We start from the raw sequence: 19,638 nt of genomic DNA, 5'->3' as shown, positions 1-19,638 counted from the left end.
CTTTTGGCAATCAGTCCTGTTAGTTTCCCACGCACACCTGCGGCATCCCACCTTCTAGCAGATTCTGAAGCACAGGTGGGCCAGGAAGCAGGGAGAGACACAGAGATGAAGAAAACAGGCACGACCACTGGACCAGTTCACAAACCACCCCCACCCCGGGACAGACCACACGTCAGGAACCAACACTACAGCCACAAGACGGAGCAGCGGGAGGAGGGAGGCCGAGGATGGCCAGAGGAGGCCACCGCCACCAGGAAGGAGGCAGGAGCAAATGCTGATGGGGAAAGCCGCACCAGAACATTTTAAAAAAAAAAAAAAAAAAAAAAGAAAACTAAAAAACCCTCAGTTTTTAAAGTGTTGCATCCATGTCTCCTTTCTCTCTTCCTTTTCTGCCCTGTGATCTGAGAAGCCTACTTCACTCAGAGAAAATCTTCATATCCATTTACATCTACACAGCCCGAGCTGAGGGGGAAATAAAAAGAGCTTTTCGAAAGACTAGACTCAGCAAGCGCTCTGGTTAAGAAGGGAAGGGGGGACGCTGTGGGGCTGTGTCCCCGCCTCCACTCGCGGGTCAGACATGCTGTGGGGTGGGGGTGGGGTCAGCCCAGCAACAACCTGCATCTGCTTTGACTTCTCAGGGAGCTCGAAGGGGCGGGAGGAAGAACCCAGGGCCCCTCTGGCTGGCCAGGTTTCAAGCTTTACCAAGGGACAGAATTCCACATACTTTTTTTTTTTTAACTAAGTTACAAAGATATACCCCATCACCACCAAAGACACCCATGTATGAGGGCATCTTTCCCTTCTGCCCTCAAACCCAGGTCACCATCACCCTTCACAACATCACACTGCTATTCTTAGGTTTGCAGGTTTCAAACACTCGGCGTGTCTCCGATTGAAAAGCATCTTCCTGGTTCCCACATGAAGAGCATCAGTATCGAGGTGTTCCCACCTGGACCAAGAGGACAGCCTCGATCACAGCCAAGGGGTGGATGCTGCTGTTCAGTCCCCAGACAGGTGGCTTGGTGGCAGTCCCTGAGCCCCTGACGACTGGGACACAGGCCCTGAGGAATCTCCAAACCAGTCGTGCTTAGAAGAGAGGCGAGGCGCCAAAACAAAAAAGGCCCAGCCTTTGTTCACCAGTGGCCGGCGTGGCACTGAGCTCCCCACATCTCGCTCCTCAACAAGAACAGCTCTGCTTATTTACCTCCCAAGCAGTGCAGTCCAGGCTCCCCTCAATTCCCGAGGCTTCCAGAAGCACCAGCAGCTGATAATTCAACCCCAGGTCCCCATCACGTGACCTCGGGACTCTCTCTAACCTCCCTCATCCCACCGTCAGCAGGGATATCTGGGAAGGTGACACCGCATCCAACTGACCCTCCCCGTCCCATGGACTGGACCAACACTAGTAAAACCCAGAAGCCTCCTGAACTGACTGAAGGGTCTTGTCCTATCTATCATCTTAGGAAGAAGACCCGATTGTCCTCAAAGGGGCAGGTGAGCCAACGGAACAGTGGGGGAACATTCAACGCCCTCTCACCGTGGGGGAAGCGGCCACCTACCTTTCTGTCGGCTTTCTTCGCCAGCCCTGCCTGCAGCCTCGAAGGAAGATGGGGAAAGTCTCTGGTGAAACGGGAGACAAAGAGGAACCTACCCCGGGGCGGGGGCAGGAAGCTTTCACAAATGCTAAACCCTCTCCCTCCTCAAGGAAAGAGTGATCAAGGTAGTGTTTAACTGCCGCCTTGCAAAACGGGAATTCGTTTCAGCCTTTTGGCTCAGCTATCTTTACAAACCTCTGAGTCTGGGCTTGGAGAAGCAGCCAGTGACCCAGCGTCTGAGGGAGCCCAGATGCAAACAGTCGTCACCAAGGAGGGGGTTTACTTTCACTTCCATGGAAGCTGCTCGGTGAGGACAAGATCTCCCTTCCTTTGGATTTGGGCAGACAAGAGGGGTGGCTGCACCTTACAGAGCACAGACACCCCCGCTCTCCCCACCCCATCCTCCCCTGGTTCTGCTCTCTGAGTCACCAGCCAGAAACCTTTTTTTTTTTAAAGTAAAGTAAATTCATCTTGCTCACAGTCCCTTCTGGAAGAATGAAGAAAGCAAAGAATTCACCAACTCAGCAGGAAACAGAATGAGCTGTTCCTTCTTTCCCTATGTACAAACTAATCCCCTAGAGAGACGGGACAGGGGAGGGGAGGGGAATCAATTCTTTGGTCTCTGGTTTGCTGGAGAACACCCTCGGTAGGTCTTGGCTCTCTCCTATTTGAGGGGGAAAAATAACTTTTGTCTCTTTTTTTAAAAAATAAAATGTCCCTGGGAGGGAGAGGGAAGTGTTTTAAGTGTTAAACCTTAACCAAAAGAGCCCAAACTCCCACTGTCCACTCTTCATCTTTTAAGGTTTCTGCTGAGGGCTGGGGACGCGTCTGCCTTTGTCCTCCGGGCGCAAGGGCCGAGCCGCCGGCCCGCTCAGTCCAGGAAGCGCTGGCAGGCCTTCTTCCAGCGGCAGGCGGTGCACCACTGGTCCCGGTGCTCGATGCCATACACCTTGCGGCACTTCTTGGCCTCCCCGCGGGTCTTCCTGCGAGAGAGCGACGAAGGCGGGAGGTCGGTCATGCACTGGCAGGTGGACCCGGAGCCCGGCCAGGCCAAAGGCTGAGCCAGCGAGCAGCAGCACAGTGGAGCCACCGGGGCCAGAGAACCAATCACGGCCCCTTATCAGGTCCTCCCCTGGGACCAACTCTGAGGCCGAGAACCAGATGGAGCCAGAAATGGGGAGGAGAGGTGGGGTCGGCCAAAGACAATCTCACCTGGCACTGCTCTGGGCCCGGGGTGGAGAAGTGACGATCAGGTGAGATTTCACGGCAGGTGGTGGCTGCTGGGGCTCGCTGAAGCTTAGTGACCGGCTCCGGACCTGGGCATGGGAGAGGGGCCGTGAGCACAGGGCAGTCGTGAAAGGGGAGAGGACCACTCCAGCTGGCCACATCCGCCAAGCCTGTCTCGTGTCAGAAGGCCTTCTCCGGATGGAGAGTCCAGGTAGGGGTGAGCAGGGGCCAGGGAGGGAGGGGAGGTGGCCAGTGAGGAGCAGGCCTTTACAGCCACACTACTGACAGAGCAGGGGTGCCGCTCGGTCTGGCCACCTTGTGGGCCGCTCCCTGCAGATTTCGATGGAGCCACCACAGGGTGGGACCAAAGGAGGGACAGCACTGCCGAGACCGCACCTTCGCGCCCTTGGGTTTTACAACATGTGACACCTCCCTACAGAATATGCTCAAGATCAGAGCCCACTATGCCTGGTTCAAAAGGCCTTCCGATTTATTTTAGTCTGGAGGCAAGCAGCTGAAGGTGCTGGTCCACGGGGGCCTCTGGATTTCGGATCCACCCACACAGCCCCCCAAAAGCCCCTCTCTTCTTTATCGCCCACCCTCTTCCTCTCCAGCTTTCCCATGTTCTCTCCCTTTTTCCTCTCAGCATTAAGTCCTTACCATACCCCCGCAGACACTCAGGGCTAAACACTTAGGGGGTCACTGCCCTAAACATCAAGTTTATTGTGCGGTTCTCACATTCCAAACTCAACCCCCTCTCCCAATGGGGGGCAGCAGAGAGAAGGATTTTCACAGTACCTATATGCCTCCCCACCAACTTCCCCTTCTTAACCATCAGTCCATCTATCCATGGTCCACTGAAACCCAGCTAGGGACAAGGGCTGTGGAGAAATGGGAATCTCCTTGTGAAGACAGGAGGAAAAGGCTAGAGAACTTGGTGGCCCCTACCTCCCGTGCCCTAGGAGAACAGAGGTCAGCAAACAGAGGACATTGACCCCACCCCATGCCTCCTGATCTTCCTGGCAATAAAATTGCTTGACCTGGACCTCCTCTGCAGGCTCCCCCCACCCACCATCTACAAGGGGCCTTGGGGGGCGAGCCATGGGGAGAAGACCTTCAGCACCAGGTAGGTATGGAAGAGCCCTTGGGGGGTTCCAGGGCCCCCGGAAGTGCCAACGGGCTCAGAGATGGGCACACTCACCGGAGAGAGGGAGGAGGCCGTGGAGGGGGCGGCGGCCCAGCTAATACTGGTGTAGATGTGTGGTGACACTGGGATCTGAAAGGACGGCAGGGCCTGGGGAGACAGGAGAGTGTCAGCTGAGGCCCCAGTACAGGACGCTTGTGGGGCCCATCCCTCTCCCTGTAAGCTCAAGGTCTGCAGCAGCAGGTGCCCCTGGGACTGGGAAATACTGGGCTACCCCAGAACACTCTCCCCAAGAGGAACATCAGAGTACCAACACTCTGTGGTCTCCTTGTCCTCGAGATCCGGTCTTTTTTTGGAACACTTCTCTTGGAGCTGGTTTACATGCCAGCTTCATGACTTAATCACCTCCTTGAATTAACCTCTTGGCTGAATCACCTACCAGGAACAGGCTATATGGCAGCTCTGCAAAGAAGTCCAAAAGCCCTGAGTGCGGGCGGTGGTGCTGCGCTGAGTATGTGGTGTCCCCAGGCAACCACTTGGAAGCAGCAACTCTCTCCTGCCTGCCTAGGTTTAAGTTTGTAAAAACACCAGCTGGCCTCCCCAGGCCCCATCTCACAGGCTCAGCAGCTGCTGGAGGGGCCACCTAAAGTTGGCCAAACATGAAACAGCTAAGCGGCCACTCGTTCGAATGAGAAGGAGAGCTGCCTCGTTCTGTAAAGGCTTCCTGATGGAAAGCACTGCTTCTGAATTACCAACCTGCGAATCAGCCTAGAATCAGATAAAACCAAGCTATAGGCATAAAAGGATTTTAGGAAAAACCGGCACACAGCAACCAGAGTGGTTAGTACCCACTACATGCAGTGAAGACCATCGGAAATGTCACTTTCTCAAGTTGTCACACGCGTAACAGCTTGCTCTTTCTTGTACTCACAACAATTTCTTGTGCCTCTAATAAAACACTTGGACTACTTACTGTAATTAATCATAGTTACATACTCATTCTTCTCTCTAGCTAAACCATGTACTTTACAAGGTCAGGAACTATGTTTTATTCCATCTGCAAAGCTTAGCACCATGCTTGACACGTAGTAGGCATTTGGGGAAGAAAATGCCAGATGATCTGTTAATGTAGCACAATTCTAGAAACTAGGGAACTGCTCTGGGAATCTCTATCCCCATTTATAAGCAGCAATGGAACAATTCTCCAGTCCAAATCCATCAACCTGGTTACTGAGGGATTCAGCCAGATTTCCCATAATCACTCGAGAGCCACCAATGCAGAATTCTGGAATTCCCATATTTTTTTTATACCTGTGTTTTAGTTGTTTTAATTCCCATGTTTATTGAGGGTGAAGTCACTTCCCTTTCCTTCTCTGTAGGAATTAGAGATTAGTAATCTGGCCAAAGGACTCAGCATTCAAGCACGGTGGTCTGGCCTGTGATCAGGCTGGCCAGTGACAGACACTGACCATCCTTACTGCCACCAGGCTGAGCTCCCAGAGTGTCCCCGCCCGGTACCTGGTATGCATGGTCGGCCTGAATGTGCCAAAAGGAGCCAGGAGCTGACTTGCTGAGAGCAGCAGAGGGCAGGTAAGACTCCAGGCCGGGGTGTTCTGGGCCTGAGGGCTGGGCTTTGGGAGGAGGCGGTGAGAGAACGGCCAGGGGTGGGCTGGTCATGCTGGGGGCGGGAGCCGGGTCAGCGGCGGGGGCGCCAGCAGGAGCAGCAGCTTCCTCCTTCATCTGCACCTCTGTGTAGTAGAAATCCTCCTCCCGCTTGAACTGGTCGGAGTCCACCGTGTCCCTGCGTAGGGGGAAGGAGGGGATGCGGTGATGACCAGGGACCGAGGCACGAGGAATGCGCTTGCTCAGGACCACCTGGCAAGTCAGGAAAGGGGCTGGAGGGACACCAGGGAGTCCCCCTCCTGATGCAGGGTCACAGAGGGTTACACGCTTGTACATCAGTGGAAACTGTTACTTCCTGGTACCGAAGGCTTCTCTCCCAAAACGTGTGCAAACTTCTCCTTCTGCAAGAGCTACCTGACTCTGAGCTCTGCCCCGGGGTCCTCTCTAGGTCCCACCCACTCGCCGACCCGCTCTCTCCTCCGGCGAGAGGGCTGAGTCCGTTCCTCCACCATAAGCAGCCCGGGCCCCAGGGGGTCAGTGTGGAGGGAGCCCTGCTTCCCTAGGGGAAGCAGGCGCGGAACTCACAACAGGCCCTCACCAGCCACCCTCCGTCTACCCAAATCGAAGCATCTTCCTTCCTTCCTTCCTTCCTACCGTGGCTGCGGGGAGAAGACACACCCCCGAGGTGGGCGGAGCTCCCGTCCCACCAACCGCATCAACACCCACCAACCGCATCAACACCCACCTACCGCATCAACACCCACCCCCGCAGGACGGGTCTCCCTCCCCAGCAAAGGTCTCTTCCCAACGGGCTATTCTTTGGGGCATCAGGCAGGGATAGGTGGCGTCCTCAGCCAGCCAGTTTCCAGGAGGCAACCCGGGCTGGGGTTCCAGGTAACCAGTAGGTGGAAGATGCCTGCCCGGCACCCTCGGCATGCCGAGGGGCCCTGGGCTCATACCTACCCCAGGTGGAGGGCTTTGACGTGACGTTTGATGCCCACGATGGAGCGCAGGACTTTGCCACAATTGGGCCACAGGCACTTGTACATCACCTTCACCGAGTTCTGGGGGAAAGGAAGACGGGGTAAGGGGGATGTGTCCTCTCCCTCAGCCCCCCTCAGCCCAGCCCAGCGGGGACTCCAGCTGCAGACTTGAGGAAAGGGGTTCTCAGGGACCAGAGAGACAGACAAGCAGAGGCAGAGAGCCTGGACCCTGGAGCTGGTGTGTGCCTGAAGTGGAGGAGGGGGGAGACCCACCAGGGGCTTCTCACACACAGGCTCTAGGGGAGATCAGGAACAAAGGCAGGGGTTGGGGCAGAGGTGAGAAGGCCAAGGAAGTGGCATTAGTGAGGAGCAGTGGGCTCCTGGGAATGTCAGGAGGAAACAGAAGCAGCAAAGGAAACAAGATGGAGCCTGAAGAAGGCCCAGGGCCCATGGGGCCCCATCCCCACATGGCCGCGCTCCCACTCACAGCACGTACCTTCCTCTTGCGAGGCGCTGGTTCATCCAACAGGAAAGCATCCGGATCGGTCTCAAATCCATTATCAGTTTGAGGAGAACCAAAGGCGTCCCCCAAATACTTGGGGCTGGCCTGGGGGTGGGGGGGCGACGGGGTGGAGACGCCGCTGCTCCCGCTCCAGTGGCCGCTGGTGGTGCTGCTGCCGCTGTCCGACACGTCACCGCTCTCCTTCCATGGATCACAGGCCGCGCGGGAAGCTGCCCGGAGAGAAGATAGAGAGGATGCTCACGGGCCCATTCCCGTGTCTATGCAGATTCCGCACGGACAGCCCAGGTCGGAGACCAGGAAACTCTAGTTTGGAGTCTGGGTTCCTGAATCTAATTCCTGGCTCTGGATTGCCTAGCTTTGCCACTCCAAGGAGGAAAAATCCCAGCCCTCCCCTGCAAAGAAAGCCCTCCCCTTTCTGAGCGTTGGTAAAAATGAGGAGCGGGTCCATTCGTTGCAGCACTGTCTGCGGGCGGCCCGGCTCTGCTCTGCTTTGCTCTGGTGGACGTTTCCTGCCACAGTCATGCTGACGATCACTGAGACACACACTGCAACTTTATTCTGTGTGCAGGTGTCCCCCGCTTTTCAAAGGTTCACTTTACACCATTTCCCTTTTACGAAAGACCTACAGTTGGCCCTCTGTACCTGTAGGTTCAACATCCAAGGATTAAACCAACCATGGATTGAAAATATTCAGGAAAAAATTTTTTCAGAAAGTTCCAAAAAGCAAAACTTGAATTTGCCACTTACCAGCAAGTATTTATGCAGCATTTACACTGTTTTTACAACTATTTACATTGTACATAGCATTCACATTGTATGAGATGTTATAAGTAATCTAGAGATGATTTAAAGTATACGAGAGGATGTGCAAATACGATGCCATTTTATACAAGGGACTTGAGCATCCAGGCATTTTGGTGTCCGCACGAGTCCTGAAACCAATCCCCTACTAACAGTGAGTGACAACCGGACCTTAGTAACTGAAAGAAATCTGAGGAAGGGTTTCACTTTCTGAAAAAAAGGCGAAAATAACAGCATTCAGCGTTGGTTTTGCAGAGCGAGCTGTTAGAGAAGCAGTGCACACCCCAAGCACTGAGCGCGGCACCGCCAAGCTCTCTCCCTGGGAACCACATGCGGTATCTCAGCATCCAGCTGCCATAGCTCTGAACTGTCTGTGAGCATCTGTGCTTTATCTCCAGGTATTTTGTGCCTCCATTAGCAGGTGTGTCCTAAGGTAACTGCTTCTTTGCTTTATGCCACTTTAGTTTAGGAAGGTTTCAAAGATATCTCTACTTTCAGAGAGGGGGGAAACCTGTACTGTTAATGGAATGATAACTAATTAAAGTGGACTTCTCACTTTAAAGGCAGGGGGAGAGTGTGGAGAGGGGAGGGGAAACGCCTCTCCTGCCTCCTGTGCACAGGCAGGTGGGCTGCTTTCCCCATAGAAGAGAAGGATGGAGAAGCCAAGTTAAGGGCCTGTTACCAGGCTTTCTTGAAAAATGCCTTCAGATGATTTAAACTCAGGCTGGTACATCAAAACCTGTGTGTGGAAAGAAACCATTCAGCCAGCTCTCACAACTGCCGGGAGGCGCAGCATCTACCAGAGTTACTGCCCTGGTGGTGCCGGCTTTTATCCACAAGGAACACATTTGGAGAAGGAAAGACAAGCTCGGGGAGCAGTTCAGACTCATCACAGGATGACAGGAAGCCAGGATGCCCCACGTGGCCTGAACCAGCAACCCTGCTCCCAGCAGTGCATGTGAACAGAAGATCACAGGGAGATGGGTGAAATTTTCAGTTTTTAAATTGCCTTTCTTCAGGCTACTTTAGGCCCAACCCTGATTCCTCCATGCCTCGGCCATAAACCCATATTAATTTATAATGTAGGAGAATCTGACATTTTGATACACGGAAATAGCAAGAGAAGGGGGGAAAACTGTGACATATGCAGGTATGGTGGCCTTGTCCCCAAAAGCCCTAACTCCCAATGTGGGCAGAGTTCCATGGAGCCCCCTTACCCTGGATTCTGAAATCGTCTACCACACACCCTGTGGTCAGGATATAAACCCCACTGCTTTTCTTTCTTCCTTCTCCACATTCCCAGCTTCTAGGCTAACCTAGACACCCAGCATTTCACATTTCCAAGGCAGGCGCTCCTCACTTAAGACTCACGTGCCAGGAGAAGCCCACTCAAACAGAACAGGACAGAAGAACTCTGCCCTCCTAAGTCTCACTGTCAAGTCTCAAAGCTGTGACTTCCTGGAAACCCAGAGTTGATGCTATCTACACGTGGGGCTTCAAATAAGGTAGCCCCCCAGGAAAGGACTCAGGAGCCAGCCACAGGCCCACAGGTCAGGGGTCTGCACACGTCCACTCAGGAAACCCATCAGGGGGAGAAGAACACGAGAGCAGAAGGCTACATCCAGCGTGCTCAGGACTGCAGAAGGGGGCCGGTCAAACGGCAGGCCCACACTAGGGGGAGGATAAAGCAAAAAGTCAGTTTCATCCATTAACCTGTACCTTGTAAGATGAACAGAAATTCCTCTACCTTAGATCATAAGATTTTCTAGGGCAGGGGAAACAGAGCTTCTATACCATGAAAGCAAACTGCTCTCCTGCAAATACACAGCAGCAAGAGTTTATGGTGAACTTCTAAGAATTACCTCTGATTCCCTCTGCTCTATACATACACACACACACCCTCACCCACACAGAGCCACCCTAACGATACAGAAGAGACCAAAGGAATGGGTGGTTTCCGTGCAAACAGTCTCTGTGATTAGAGTGAGGTTCTGGTTCTCGTACAGACCTCACCTGGCAGAATACGTCAGCATAATTCACTGCCCGGGAGGCCTTCTTTTTCCACTGACTTTAACTGTAAGATCAGAAATATATTGTAACGGAAAAAAACCCTTTAACAGACAATGAAAAATGTTTATCCAAAGAGACTCAAGATATTAGGATCACGGCATAGTATCAGCTAGATGTATATAGGTTGGTGTTATGGATGGGTGGGTGGGTGTGTGTGTGTACGTGTACGTGTACGTGTGGCTTCCCTGCTTGGCGTGTGTAGCCCCCAGGTGCTCCCAGAGCAGGCCTGCGATGCTACACCTCACAGCTGTTGCCATCAGACTGAGTGACCTCCTCTGGCAGCCTGGTCACCGACGACAGGCCCTGGGTGCAATAAGCAAGTCCGCCCTATTGCTAAATTTAGTTTCTACCTAGGGAGATTACTTACAAGGCATGTTTGTAAAGGCCACTTTCCTCCTGGTGTGAGTTCAGAGCTAACTTCATATCTTCCCATAAGCTTTTAATAAGTAGCTTGCAACTCGGTTAGATCTCACCAGTGAAAATGTTATTCCCTGGAAGTAAGTTAGGCCAGCCCTACAGCGAAATTTCCAGAACCTTCAGATGAACTGCCAGTCTTGTCACAGTACCAACATCCAGCAACCCGTCTTCCTCCCCTATAACTGATATTCAATGTATAAATTTGCCGTGAAGTCAGACTGTCGGCTTGTCTTAAACAATTCGATTTATCGAGACTTCAGCTCAGTTATTCCACACTAATTTACGAGGCTGAATCAGGCACTTGGAACAGGGGCATGAATCGGCTGAGGCCACTAGGAGACCATTCAGTAAGTTTCTGCCTTTATTTATTTATTTTTTTTAGGGTTTTTTTTGGGGGGGTGGGTGTTAATTAGGTTTTTATTTCTTTACTGAGGAAGTACTGGGAATTGAACCCAGGACCTCATGCATGCTAAGCATGCACTCTGCCACTTGAGCTATACCCTCCCCACTTTTCTGCCTTTAGAACTAAATATCCCTCCACCTGCCTTGTTCAGCCCCACAAGGTCCTCACTCGCTTATGCCCATAGAAGAACTGACTCCAGGCGCCAGTGTGGCTCAGTCCTGTGCTTGAATCCTCACACTGCACCAGGAAGCTTCTCCCCAGAGGAGGAAGCCAAGGGAAAAGGACGGAAGCATCTAACTCTGTATCACTCAGCCAGTCTGGGCTACAAGGGAGAAGAGACTCCAGAAATCCTGCTGCCAGGCCGGTGACTGTGGCAATTAGCTGCTCCGGGCAGAGGAAGTCGACAGCGGACCTCTGCCGCGCCCAGACCCCACCCGGGCCCCCGTCCTCACCAGAGAAGTTGGCCTCGACCGCAGGAGGGCTCTGCACGACGGGGCTGCAGGACAGGGACGTCAGCACCATGGCCGCCATCATCTCATCCATTTCCACCGCATCAGACTTCCTGGATGCAAACAGGTGAGCGCCAAAGTTACTTCCCCACACAGCAGGTCCTGGGAGCCTCTTACGTGTCTGGACTGTTCCCTCCAATTAGTCAGTGTGTACTCAAGTAAAGCAGTTAAATAAAGCAGGAAAACCTCTCCCCATTCGTGAAAAATACTCATTCTGATAATATCAAGTCAACCCCAGGATAAGCAGACGGGTCCTCATCCCACTGCTGACACCCAAAGGCAGTGCCACCCTCCCCTGAATTCACTTCCTAATTCTAACTCTGCAGCTTAAAATCAGGAATTTTATTTGGGGGAAGGGAAGAATAGTCAAAGCAATGAAATAAAGCATGGGCATGAAAGTCAGCCAGCTGGAATTTGAAAGCACCAAAATTACCTTCCTCTCCTGTGTTATATTTAAATTTAAGGGATAACAATTACACTAACCAATTTCCTTCCCCTCTCCCCAAGGTATATCAGAATACCAAGAGGTATTCTGACAGATTCTGAATGACAACAGAACCTGGTACGTAAGCCAATGAGAAAAAAAAGAAAAAAGGAAAAAAAAAAAAAAAGACCAGAAATACTAACATAAATCTCCCAATGCAAATCTCAATGCTTTATATAGCAGAGTTCTATAAAATTTTACATATAATGTCTTTAATCCACATAAGGTTACATTATTCGGAAATAAAACGAAAGCTGTCAAGAAGTTAATGCTAAAGTATGAAAAATTAGTGTGAAATAAATGTCTGTGTGGCTCATCTATTTCAAAGGGCTGTATTAATTCATTCTTTACAATTCAGATCCACTAAAATATGCGACTGGGCTTTGAAGCAGCTAAACCAAGACTAGTCATATACTAAACATGTCAGCATCCCCTTTCTTGTCTGATTGTTTGAACTTTTACTTCCATAGAACAGAAAAATTCTTCGCCAGCATTCCACTAAACACACAATCACAACTGCTGTTGCTCGGACCTGGTCTCAAGACACTGCCTGTACTGTCAATAACAGTAGTACCCACAGACAAACACAGAGACAGAGAGGTGGGACCAGGACCAACTGCTTACACGTTCTGCATGTAAGAATTTCATTGGCAGGTTTTCTTTTTTAATCTTAAAAAAAAAAAATCAACACACAGAGAGTATACAATTTAGAAGTCAGAATATACACATCCTCGAGGGAAAAAACCGTGTCATAAAATTCTGAAGCAAAGTACTCATCCTTCATTCAGCATCAGTGGTTTTGACCAACTAGCCAGGGGCAGATGGTTCGCAAGCCAAGAATGGCTTAACAATTTTTAAGTGGCTTTAAAAATCAAAAGACAAATTTTATTTCTTGGCATGTGACACAGGAAAATTACATGGACTGGAAACCTGAGTGTCCATAAGCGAAGTTTTATTGCAGCACAACGTGCTCACCTGTCTCCGTACTGTCTGCCGCAGTGCAGAGCAGCTGGGACAGAGAACGCTGGGCCCACAAAGCCTGCGTTCTTTACTATCTGGCTCATTCAGAACACGTTTGCTGACTCCCAGTCTAAGCCATTTTTCCCCCTCTCATGAAAAACTAAGAACTAATTTTAGTTTAAGCATGAAAAGGGGAAAAAAATAGCCCTTAGCCAGATGAAGCTGTATCACCCGTAACAGAGTTACGGGGAAGAGAAGACGCCCTTCTGGGTTTTTTCAAAGGATGCTCTCTCAGTGTATCCCATCTGTCTGATACCTTGACAACTAGACACCTAGGACGTTCACATTCCTTCCCCATCACACAAGGCATCCCACAGCCCCATACCTCACCACCCACATGTCTTTCAGAGCCCAGGTTCTCCCACACAAACCTCTTTGGGACGTCAATGTTCCTGGAGACAGGCCTGTAGGCTGGTGCCTGGGTTCCCTGCTCTGGCACCTGCGGAATGGGGCCCGGCAGCTCGGCCAGCCACACCTCCTCCGCCTTGCAGCAGATTTGTAACTTCTGGTCCAAAAGCCAGACAGTCACCTTATCCTCGGCCCAACTATGCCGCTCCACTAGTCCTGTGCGCTCTTGACCCCCGTACCACACACAAACCTGGGGGGAGAAAAGCAGCAGCCAGTGATCAACTCTTGGGAGTCTCACTCCGTATGCCCCGAGTTCTGGGAGCCAGGAGCCACCTGCCACAAACTGCATTCTCTGACACCTCTAATTCAAGCAGATGTTCCCAGGTACTTGCTTCCCACTTGAACACCCAGACTAGCCTCAGTGAATTGGTTCTTCCCAAGACAGATCCATAGAAATTCTCTAGATGGAGAGAGTGAATGCATCCGTTTCTGAGATTTTTTTTTTTGGAACTTGGAATCTATATGCAACTAAAGTTAAGTCACTATCATCTTAAAATAGACTGTTAGAACTATAAGATGTTTTCTATAAGCCTCACGGTAACCACAAAGAAAAAGCCTCTAGTAGATACACAAGAGATAAAGGAATCAAAGCACAGGACTATAAAGAAAAAACAAAAAACTAGATCACAAAGGAAGATAGCAAGAGAAGAAAGAAACAAAGGAAAACAGTCAGAAAACAATTGACAAGGTAGCAATACTAAGTCATGACCTATCAATAATTACTTTAAATGTAAACAGATTAAATTCTCCAATCAAATGAATTTGGAATCTGTGTCTAGTCTCCCAATTTCTTGCCCAGCCTTAACTCTGTAGTCCTATATATCTGTGGTTCCCGACTATTGCCTTGGGTTGCTCACAGCCTGCGTTTTTCCCTTCAGAGAATTCTGAGTCTACCTGGGAGCAAGATGGTAGTGGTGTGTTCATAGCAGCACTATTTACAATAGCCAAGACATGGAAACAGCCTAAATGTCCATCAGCAGACGACTGGATAAAGAAGATGTGGTATATTTATACAATGGAATACTATTTAGCCAAAAAAATGACAACATAATGCCATTTGCAGCAACATGGATGTCCCTGGAGAATGTCATTCTAAGTGAAGTAAGCCAGAAAGAGAAAGAAAAATACCATATGAGATCGCTCATATGTGGAATCTAAAAAAAAAAAATAAGTAAAGAACATAAATACAAAACAGAAACAGAAACAGACTCAGACATAAAATACAAGCTTGGGGTTGCCAAGGGGGAGTGGGGTGGGAAGAGGCCTGGATGCCATAAGCCTTGACACAGAGGCAGAAGGAGGAGTCCCCGTGTACTGGCTCTGGAGAAGGCAGTGGGAGAGAAGCCCATGCACCTGGACCTCATGATAACCGCAGGCACAGGTGATGACCAGGCCCTGCCACAGAAGCAGGGATGCTGCAAAGGGAAACCCAGGTGGCACCCCAACTAAACATGAAGGTGTTCTTCATCTCTCGAAAAAGTCTAAAAGTAATTCAAAGATGCAGTCTTATCTGTCTCTCACAAGCCTGAGGTTCTTTCCCTTGTCCTTGTGAAGTTGTAAACTGAGGCAGATGAAGAGGAAACTGAGTTCTGGCCATGCTCTGAACTGAGGTTCTGAGCAGGCCTGAGCCCAGAACTGTCACAGAGGAGCCCTGGGTCTGCGAACAGTGGCTCATTCTCTCAGGAAGCCTGCTCCCCAAGGGCTCGTATGGCTGCAGGGAAAAGGTCTGTGCTCCAGACAGTTCCTGGCCTGTCACTTGGGGCACTGCTGGGCTGCCAGCTCCAAGCCTGGGGAGATCAGGGACACCTGTCCACTCAAGGACCAACCTACCTTCTGCCCAGGCTGGAAGGCCACCTGCTGGAGGCGTGAGGTGCCAGGAGCCTTGAGGACTTCCTTGGGCTGCTCCTGGCAGGGAGTGTCCTTAGAGGCCAAGAAGGGCTGGGGAGCCACCCCCTCCAGCAGCTCTGCCTGAGGCTCCAAGGGTGGGGCAGCCCCAGGTGGACCCAACACCCGGGCTCCCAGAAGGGACCGCTTGCCAAGGCGCCGGGACAGCACGCTGGCCATGCTGCTGCCGTTCCTGGGGAGGCAAAGGGGACACACAGTCATTTATCCATTATCTGGAGGAATCAGGAAGCCTGACACGCAGCAGGAGCACAGGAGTGTCCACTAAAAAGGATGACACCTTTTAAGGTAACTTTTACACCTTTTTTCCTTTTACAAAAATGATACCTATTACTAGCAGGACAGTCAGAACATACAGATGAGCACATAGAAAAACAAATCACTCAACAAGCTGCCTCCCAGAGAGACCCATGTTTCCTATACATTCCAAGCTTTCTTCTATACGTAGATTTACCTGCTTTTATTTCTACAGAAACAGGACCGTGGCTTGGTAAAAATGAATTTTCACTTATCCTGTGTAGGTTGTACTGTATTATTAAATATTATTCTATAAAAACACTTTTAGAAGCCACATAGCATTTTCTTAGGCAGATGCATCCTTGCTAATTTAACAAACCCTTCATGACTGCACCCGAGGGCTGTACCCAGGGCTGTGCTGCTTAAGCCGCTCTGTCCACAGGGAGCATCTCCGCTCCACCTCAGCACACGCACCAAGGGCCACTTCCCAGGGCAGGTTCCCATCACGCGATCTCGAAGCCGAAGCAGGAGGGATTTTGTTGGATGCTTGTGGACTATCAGGCTCAGCTGGCTTCAAAGATGCAAACAGCCTCAGAAACGAGCCATGCTAACTCCTTGTTTTCCACGTGAGGAAACTAATGCTGGGAGCTTAAGTGACCTATTTGCAGCTACAGGGGTAGTTGGTGTCAGAGTCTGAACGAGCTCTGGTCTCCTGACTCCAAATCTCACCACCTCCCCCGGCACCTGGGGCCAGGCCACTCGTACACTCAGGGGTGATGGCAACACAGGACCACAGCCCTGACAAGAACCAAGGAAGACCATTCCAGGCCTCTGCACATGCATCCCACGAAGGACAGGAGCTAGCTCTGGAAACCATGCACATCATTTCTATGGGCTCTGGGGCATCAGTGCATCCCCACATGTCATACTCCAGAAAGCGGGGTCCCGTAGCGCCACCCTCCACATTTTATACCGGGGAAGAGCTAGGAAGGAGACAAAACTAGGAAGGCTGGTGTGATGGTCCTTTAGTCAAAATCCGCCTGCCCGAGAGGTGGTTAACCACCTGGCACTCTATAAGCCCCAGGGCTGAGGGCAGGGGGAGCACCCTTTGACCTTCAGGTGCCTACCCTATTCCAGAAAAAGAGGAAGGTGATCTTCCAGGGCCTCAGCCAGCCCTGCTTAGTGGTATGCAGGGAAAACACAGCAGATCTGCCTCAGGTCCCAGTGTTGGTCTCCACTCAGAGCTAGTTTCCTTGTCTGTAAGTTACAACGCTAACATTCCCCTGACCAACACCTCGGAGGAGCAAATGAGGACGTTCCAGGGAAAGACCATTGGGCACAGGCTTCTCTCAGATTCTTAAAAAGATGATGAATGATCCCCTTTCTTCCCCGTTAGGTAATAAGATCTAACCCCTGGGTCATCTGGACAGCTCACCCCTAAACACCTCATTTGTGTACAGACAATATTATCTTCAGACCTAACACTTAAGGGCATTTCCTATGCGCTGGACTCTGTTCTAAGTGCTGTACTGGCATCCTCTCGTTCCTTGGGTACCATGAGCAGCCATCCTTGTTCTGTTCTCAAAGAAACAGGGACTGGGAGAAATTAAGAGAACCAACCGAGGTAAAAGTAAAAGGCCAAACCAGGGCCCCTGAGACCTGCTGAATTCAAAGTCTGTGTTTTTTAGGATTACACCATGCTCCCCCTCCTCTTTCCAAAGATGCTCTGCCTGGGGCCCAAGACCTATGACCTCTTCTTCCCTATTCCTCACCTCCTGGGACTCCCCTGACTTCCAACCCTGCCATGAACTGGGTCACAAGGTCTTGCCCAGCCTCCGGTGGGTCAAGCTTTGTGCTCACAACCCCCAGCCACACCCTCCCTTCTCGTCCCCAGGCTATGAGTTGGCCCTTCTCACCAGCTTCATTCCCACCAACTCTTCTCTGAGAACTGACTTCCACTGGTCACCTGACAACAGATCAGAACTCTGTAGCCCCTGCTCCACCAGAAACCTGAAGCCCTTGCTCCTGCCCAGGGCTTTGGGGGCAGATCCCTTCAAAGGGGCCCGGGTGTTCCCAGACGCGGGTCTGCTGGCAGAAGGGAGGAACCAAACCCAGCATTCAGCAAACTCATGCTGCCCCTTCTCCAGAGAACTCATGGTTCCCCAGCCATCCTGAGGTTCATTCACTCTGGGGCCCCTAGCACGTTCCTGGTCCTCTGTTTCCTCCTAACTCATTGACTCAGGAAAATATTTAGTTGAGGAACTTATGAGTGCAAAGCATATTCCTGGTGCCGTGGCAGATATCAAATACTAGGATTCTCCTGGACCCGGTATCAGCGCGATTTCCCTACCTGGATGCCCACCAGGCTAACTCCACCCCCATCTATGAAGCCTGGTGTTTCAAGAGACTGTTCCATCTCTCTGTTCAGAGACTGCATCTCTCCTCCCCACCGCCCCCTTCCCCCTGCCGCATTCAGGCCAGATGAAAACTGCCTCACAACTCTGGGTTTGAACTTTCTTTAGATCATTCCATAAACTTTCTTTACTTTCCACCCTCGTCCACAAGTGCCACTGGGCTCTGTGTAGGTCCTACACCATCTCCACCTCTCCTGAATTCTGGCCTCCTTCCCACCCACCCCAGCAAACTATGCCAAGCAAACATCTCCTCTGTCATAACAAAGCATGAATGGGAAAAATAAGCTTTAAAGATAATAATAAAGTCACAAATATGGAGGAAAAGGGGTTAATTCATTTTTCCAAGTGCTTTACTCAAGAGTTTCAAGGGCTGGAGTCAGAGAGCATGGTATCTCCCCCATGAATTCCCTAGAAAGCAAACAAGAGGTAAGAAAAACATCAGAGTCACCTACAGAGTTCCAGCCTAGGTGCCTGGTGACTTTACATCCAGTAACACTCTGTTGGAAAGTTTTACTATGTATGTAATCAAAATGAAAAGTAAGGAGTAAATTCTTTACTACTATCGGGAAAAAAAAAAAGGTCCAAGCTAATATGGTTTCAAAAACTCAGTCACCTACCATCATCCTTGAAGCCTCAAGGCAGAAACAAGAATCTCTAACCCTCAGTTTAATGTCACTGAGCTAGAAGTGAAGCCACAGTGCCACTTAGAGACATCAGATGGCAGCATCTACCCAGAGAAACAATCCTGCTCTTGACCAAAAAAAAAAAAAAAACCAAAAAACACACACACAGTGGCCACCCCCACTTTCCACAGCAGGAAGTTTGAGGTTTCTACCACTGAAAATGAAGAAAGGGTAGTATTTCCAAAATTCCTGGGCTTCCAGTCTTCAGACAGAGACTGAAATATTTGGCTAACAGACTCTGACGATGTTTCTCTAAGTCTTTTTTTTTTTTTTTTTTTTTAACGTAAAGAACACTTTTTATTTGGCGGGTGACGCTGCACCTCCTAGGGCCTGCTGGATTTGCAGAGGTGATGAACCTGCCCCCTTCCGGCTTCTTCCTCTGGGCCTTTCCCCTTTAACTGGCCCGAATTCCACCCTGAGATTCAGCTTATTATTTGTTTTATTTATAGTATGCCCCAATCTTCATTTTTAAAAGCAGAAGAGAAAGAAGGAAGGGAAACTGCCTTTATAAAGTGCCTGACAGCACTGGCTTTCACAAATTGTATCTAATTTAATCCTCAGAACAACTCAAGATAAACATATGGTCTTTTACTTCTGATGAGGAAACTGAGCCACTGAGAGGTTTGGTTGCCAAGGCAACACACCCAGGAAAGGCGCCCCTAGGGGCTGAACTCGTGTCTACCTGGTGTCACGGGGCAACATCCTGCCATTATTCCAGTACGTGTGAGATCTCTCAAAATAAAACACTCAGTTAAGTTACTTTTTATCTACATGTTTTTTTGTCCTCCCCTGTGTCAGTGAACCGCAATAGGAAAAAACAAAAACAAAAACCACAGCTGCCAATCCTGTGAGTCCCTACTTCCATTTCCTTGTGTGTTTTCTTTCCTTGAAAGTCCCTTCTCCACTTGCATCTTAACCTCCCACCTACAAAATAAAGGTCAGTGCTTTACCCCAACCTTGTTCAGCTGTCCAGTTCACTGTTAATCATTCAGCAGTTTGGTAGGAACTTTATACACCTATCGCCCTCTGAGAGGGTGCAAAGAGATAATGTAATTGATCCTAAAAGATAAGGAAAATTTTAGCCAAATTTACACCAGGGATGGATAGTGTGGAAAAGATATGAATCTAGACCAAGTGTAGGCTGGGCAGGATGCTCAGGTGTGTTCATCTGCACAGTCATATTATGAACGTGGCT

The 19,638-nt window shown here is 50.4% G+C and overlaps 1 protein-coding gene across 4 annotated transcripts in view; it reads right to left on the bottom strand.

Annotated features, from left to right (window-relative positions):
• Window positions 1-307: 307 nt before the first annotated feature.
• Window positions 308-19,638, bottom strand: part of ZNF395 (zinc finger protein 395) — a 42,207-nt gene continuing 22,876 nt past the window's right edge. For all 4 annotated transcript variants that reach the window (XM_010967811.3, XM_074355597.1, XM_074355596.1 and 1 more), the window contains 9 exons: window positions 15,038-15,284; window positions 13,171-13,397; window positions 11,239-11,348; window positions 7,069-7,304; window positions 6,553-6,653; window positions 5,485-5,767; window positions 4,024-4,116; window positions 2,808-2,911; window positions 308-2,578 (listed from right to left, as the gene is read on the bottom strand). In XM_010967811.3, coding sequence (XP_010966113.1) covers window positions 2,467-2,578; window positions 2,808-2,911; window positions 4,024-4,116; window positions 5,485-5,767; window positions 6,553-6,653; window positions 7,069-7,304; window positions 11,239-11,348; window positions 13,171-13,397; window positions 15,038-15,284 — 1,513 coding nt within the window. In that variant the 3' untranslated portion in view covers window positions 308-2,466. The remainder of the gene's footprint in view (window positions 2,579-2,807; window positions 2,912-4,023; window positions 4,117-5,484; window positions 5,768-6,552; window positions 6,654-7,068; window positions 7,305-11,238; window positions 11,349-13,170; window positions 13,398-15,037; window positions 15,285-19,638) is intronic.

This window comes from Camelus bactrianus, chromosome 31 (genome assembly GCF_048773025.1).
Source record: "Camelus bactrianus isolate YW-2024 breed Bactrian camel chromosome 31, ASM4877302v1, whole genome shotgun sequence".
Lineage (NCBI taxonomy): Eukaryota > Metazoa > Chordata > Mammalia > Artiodactyla > Camelidae > Camelus > Camelus bactrianus.
Note: the sequence above shows the minus strand (reverse complement) of the source record. Positions and strands in the feature narration are given on the sequence as shown.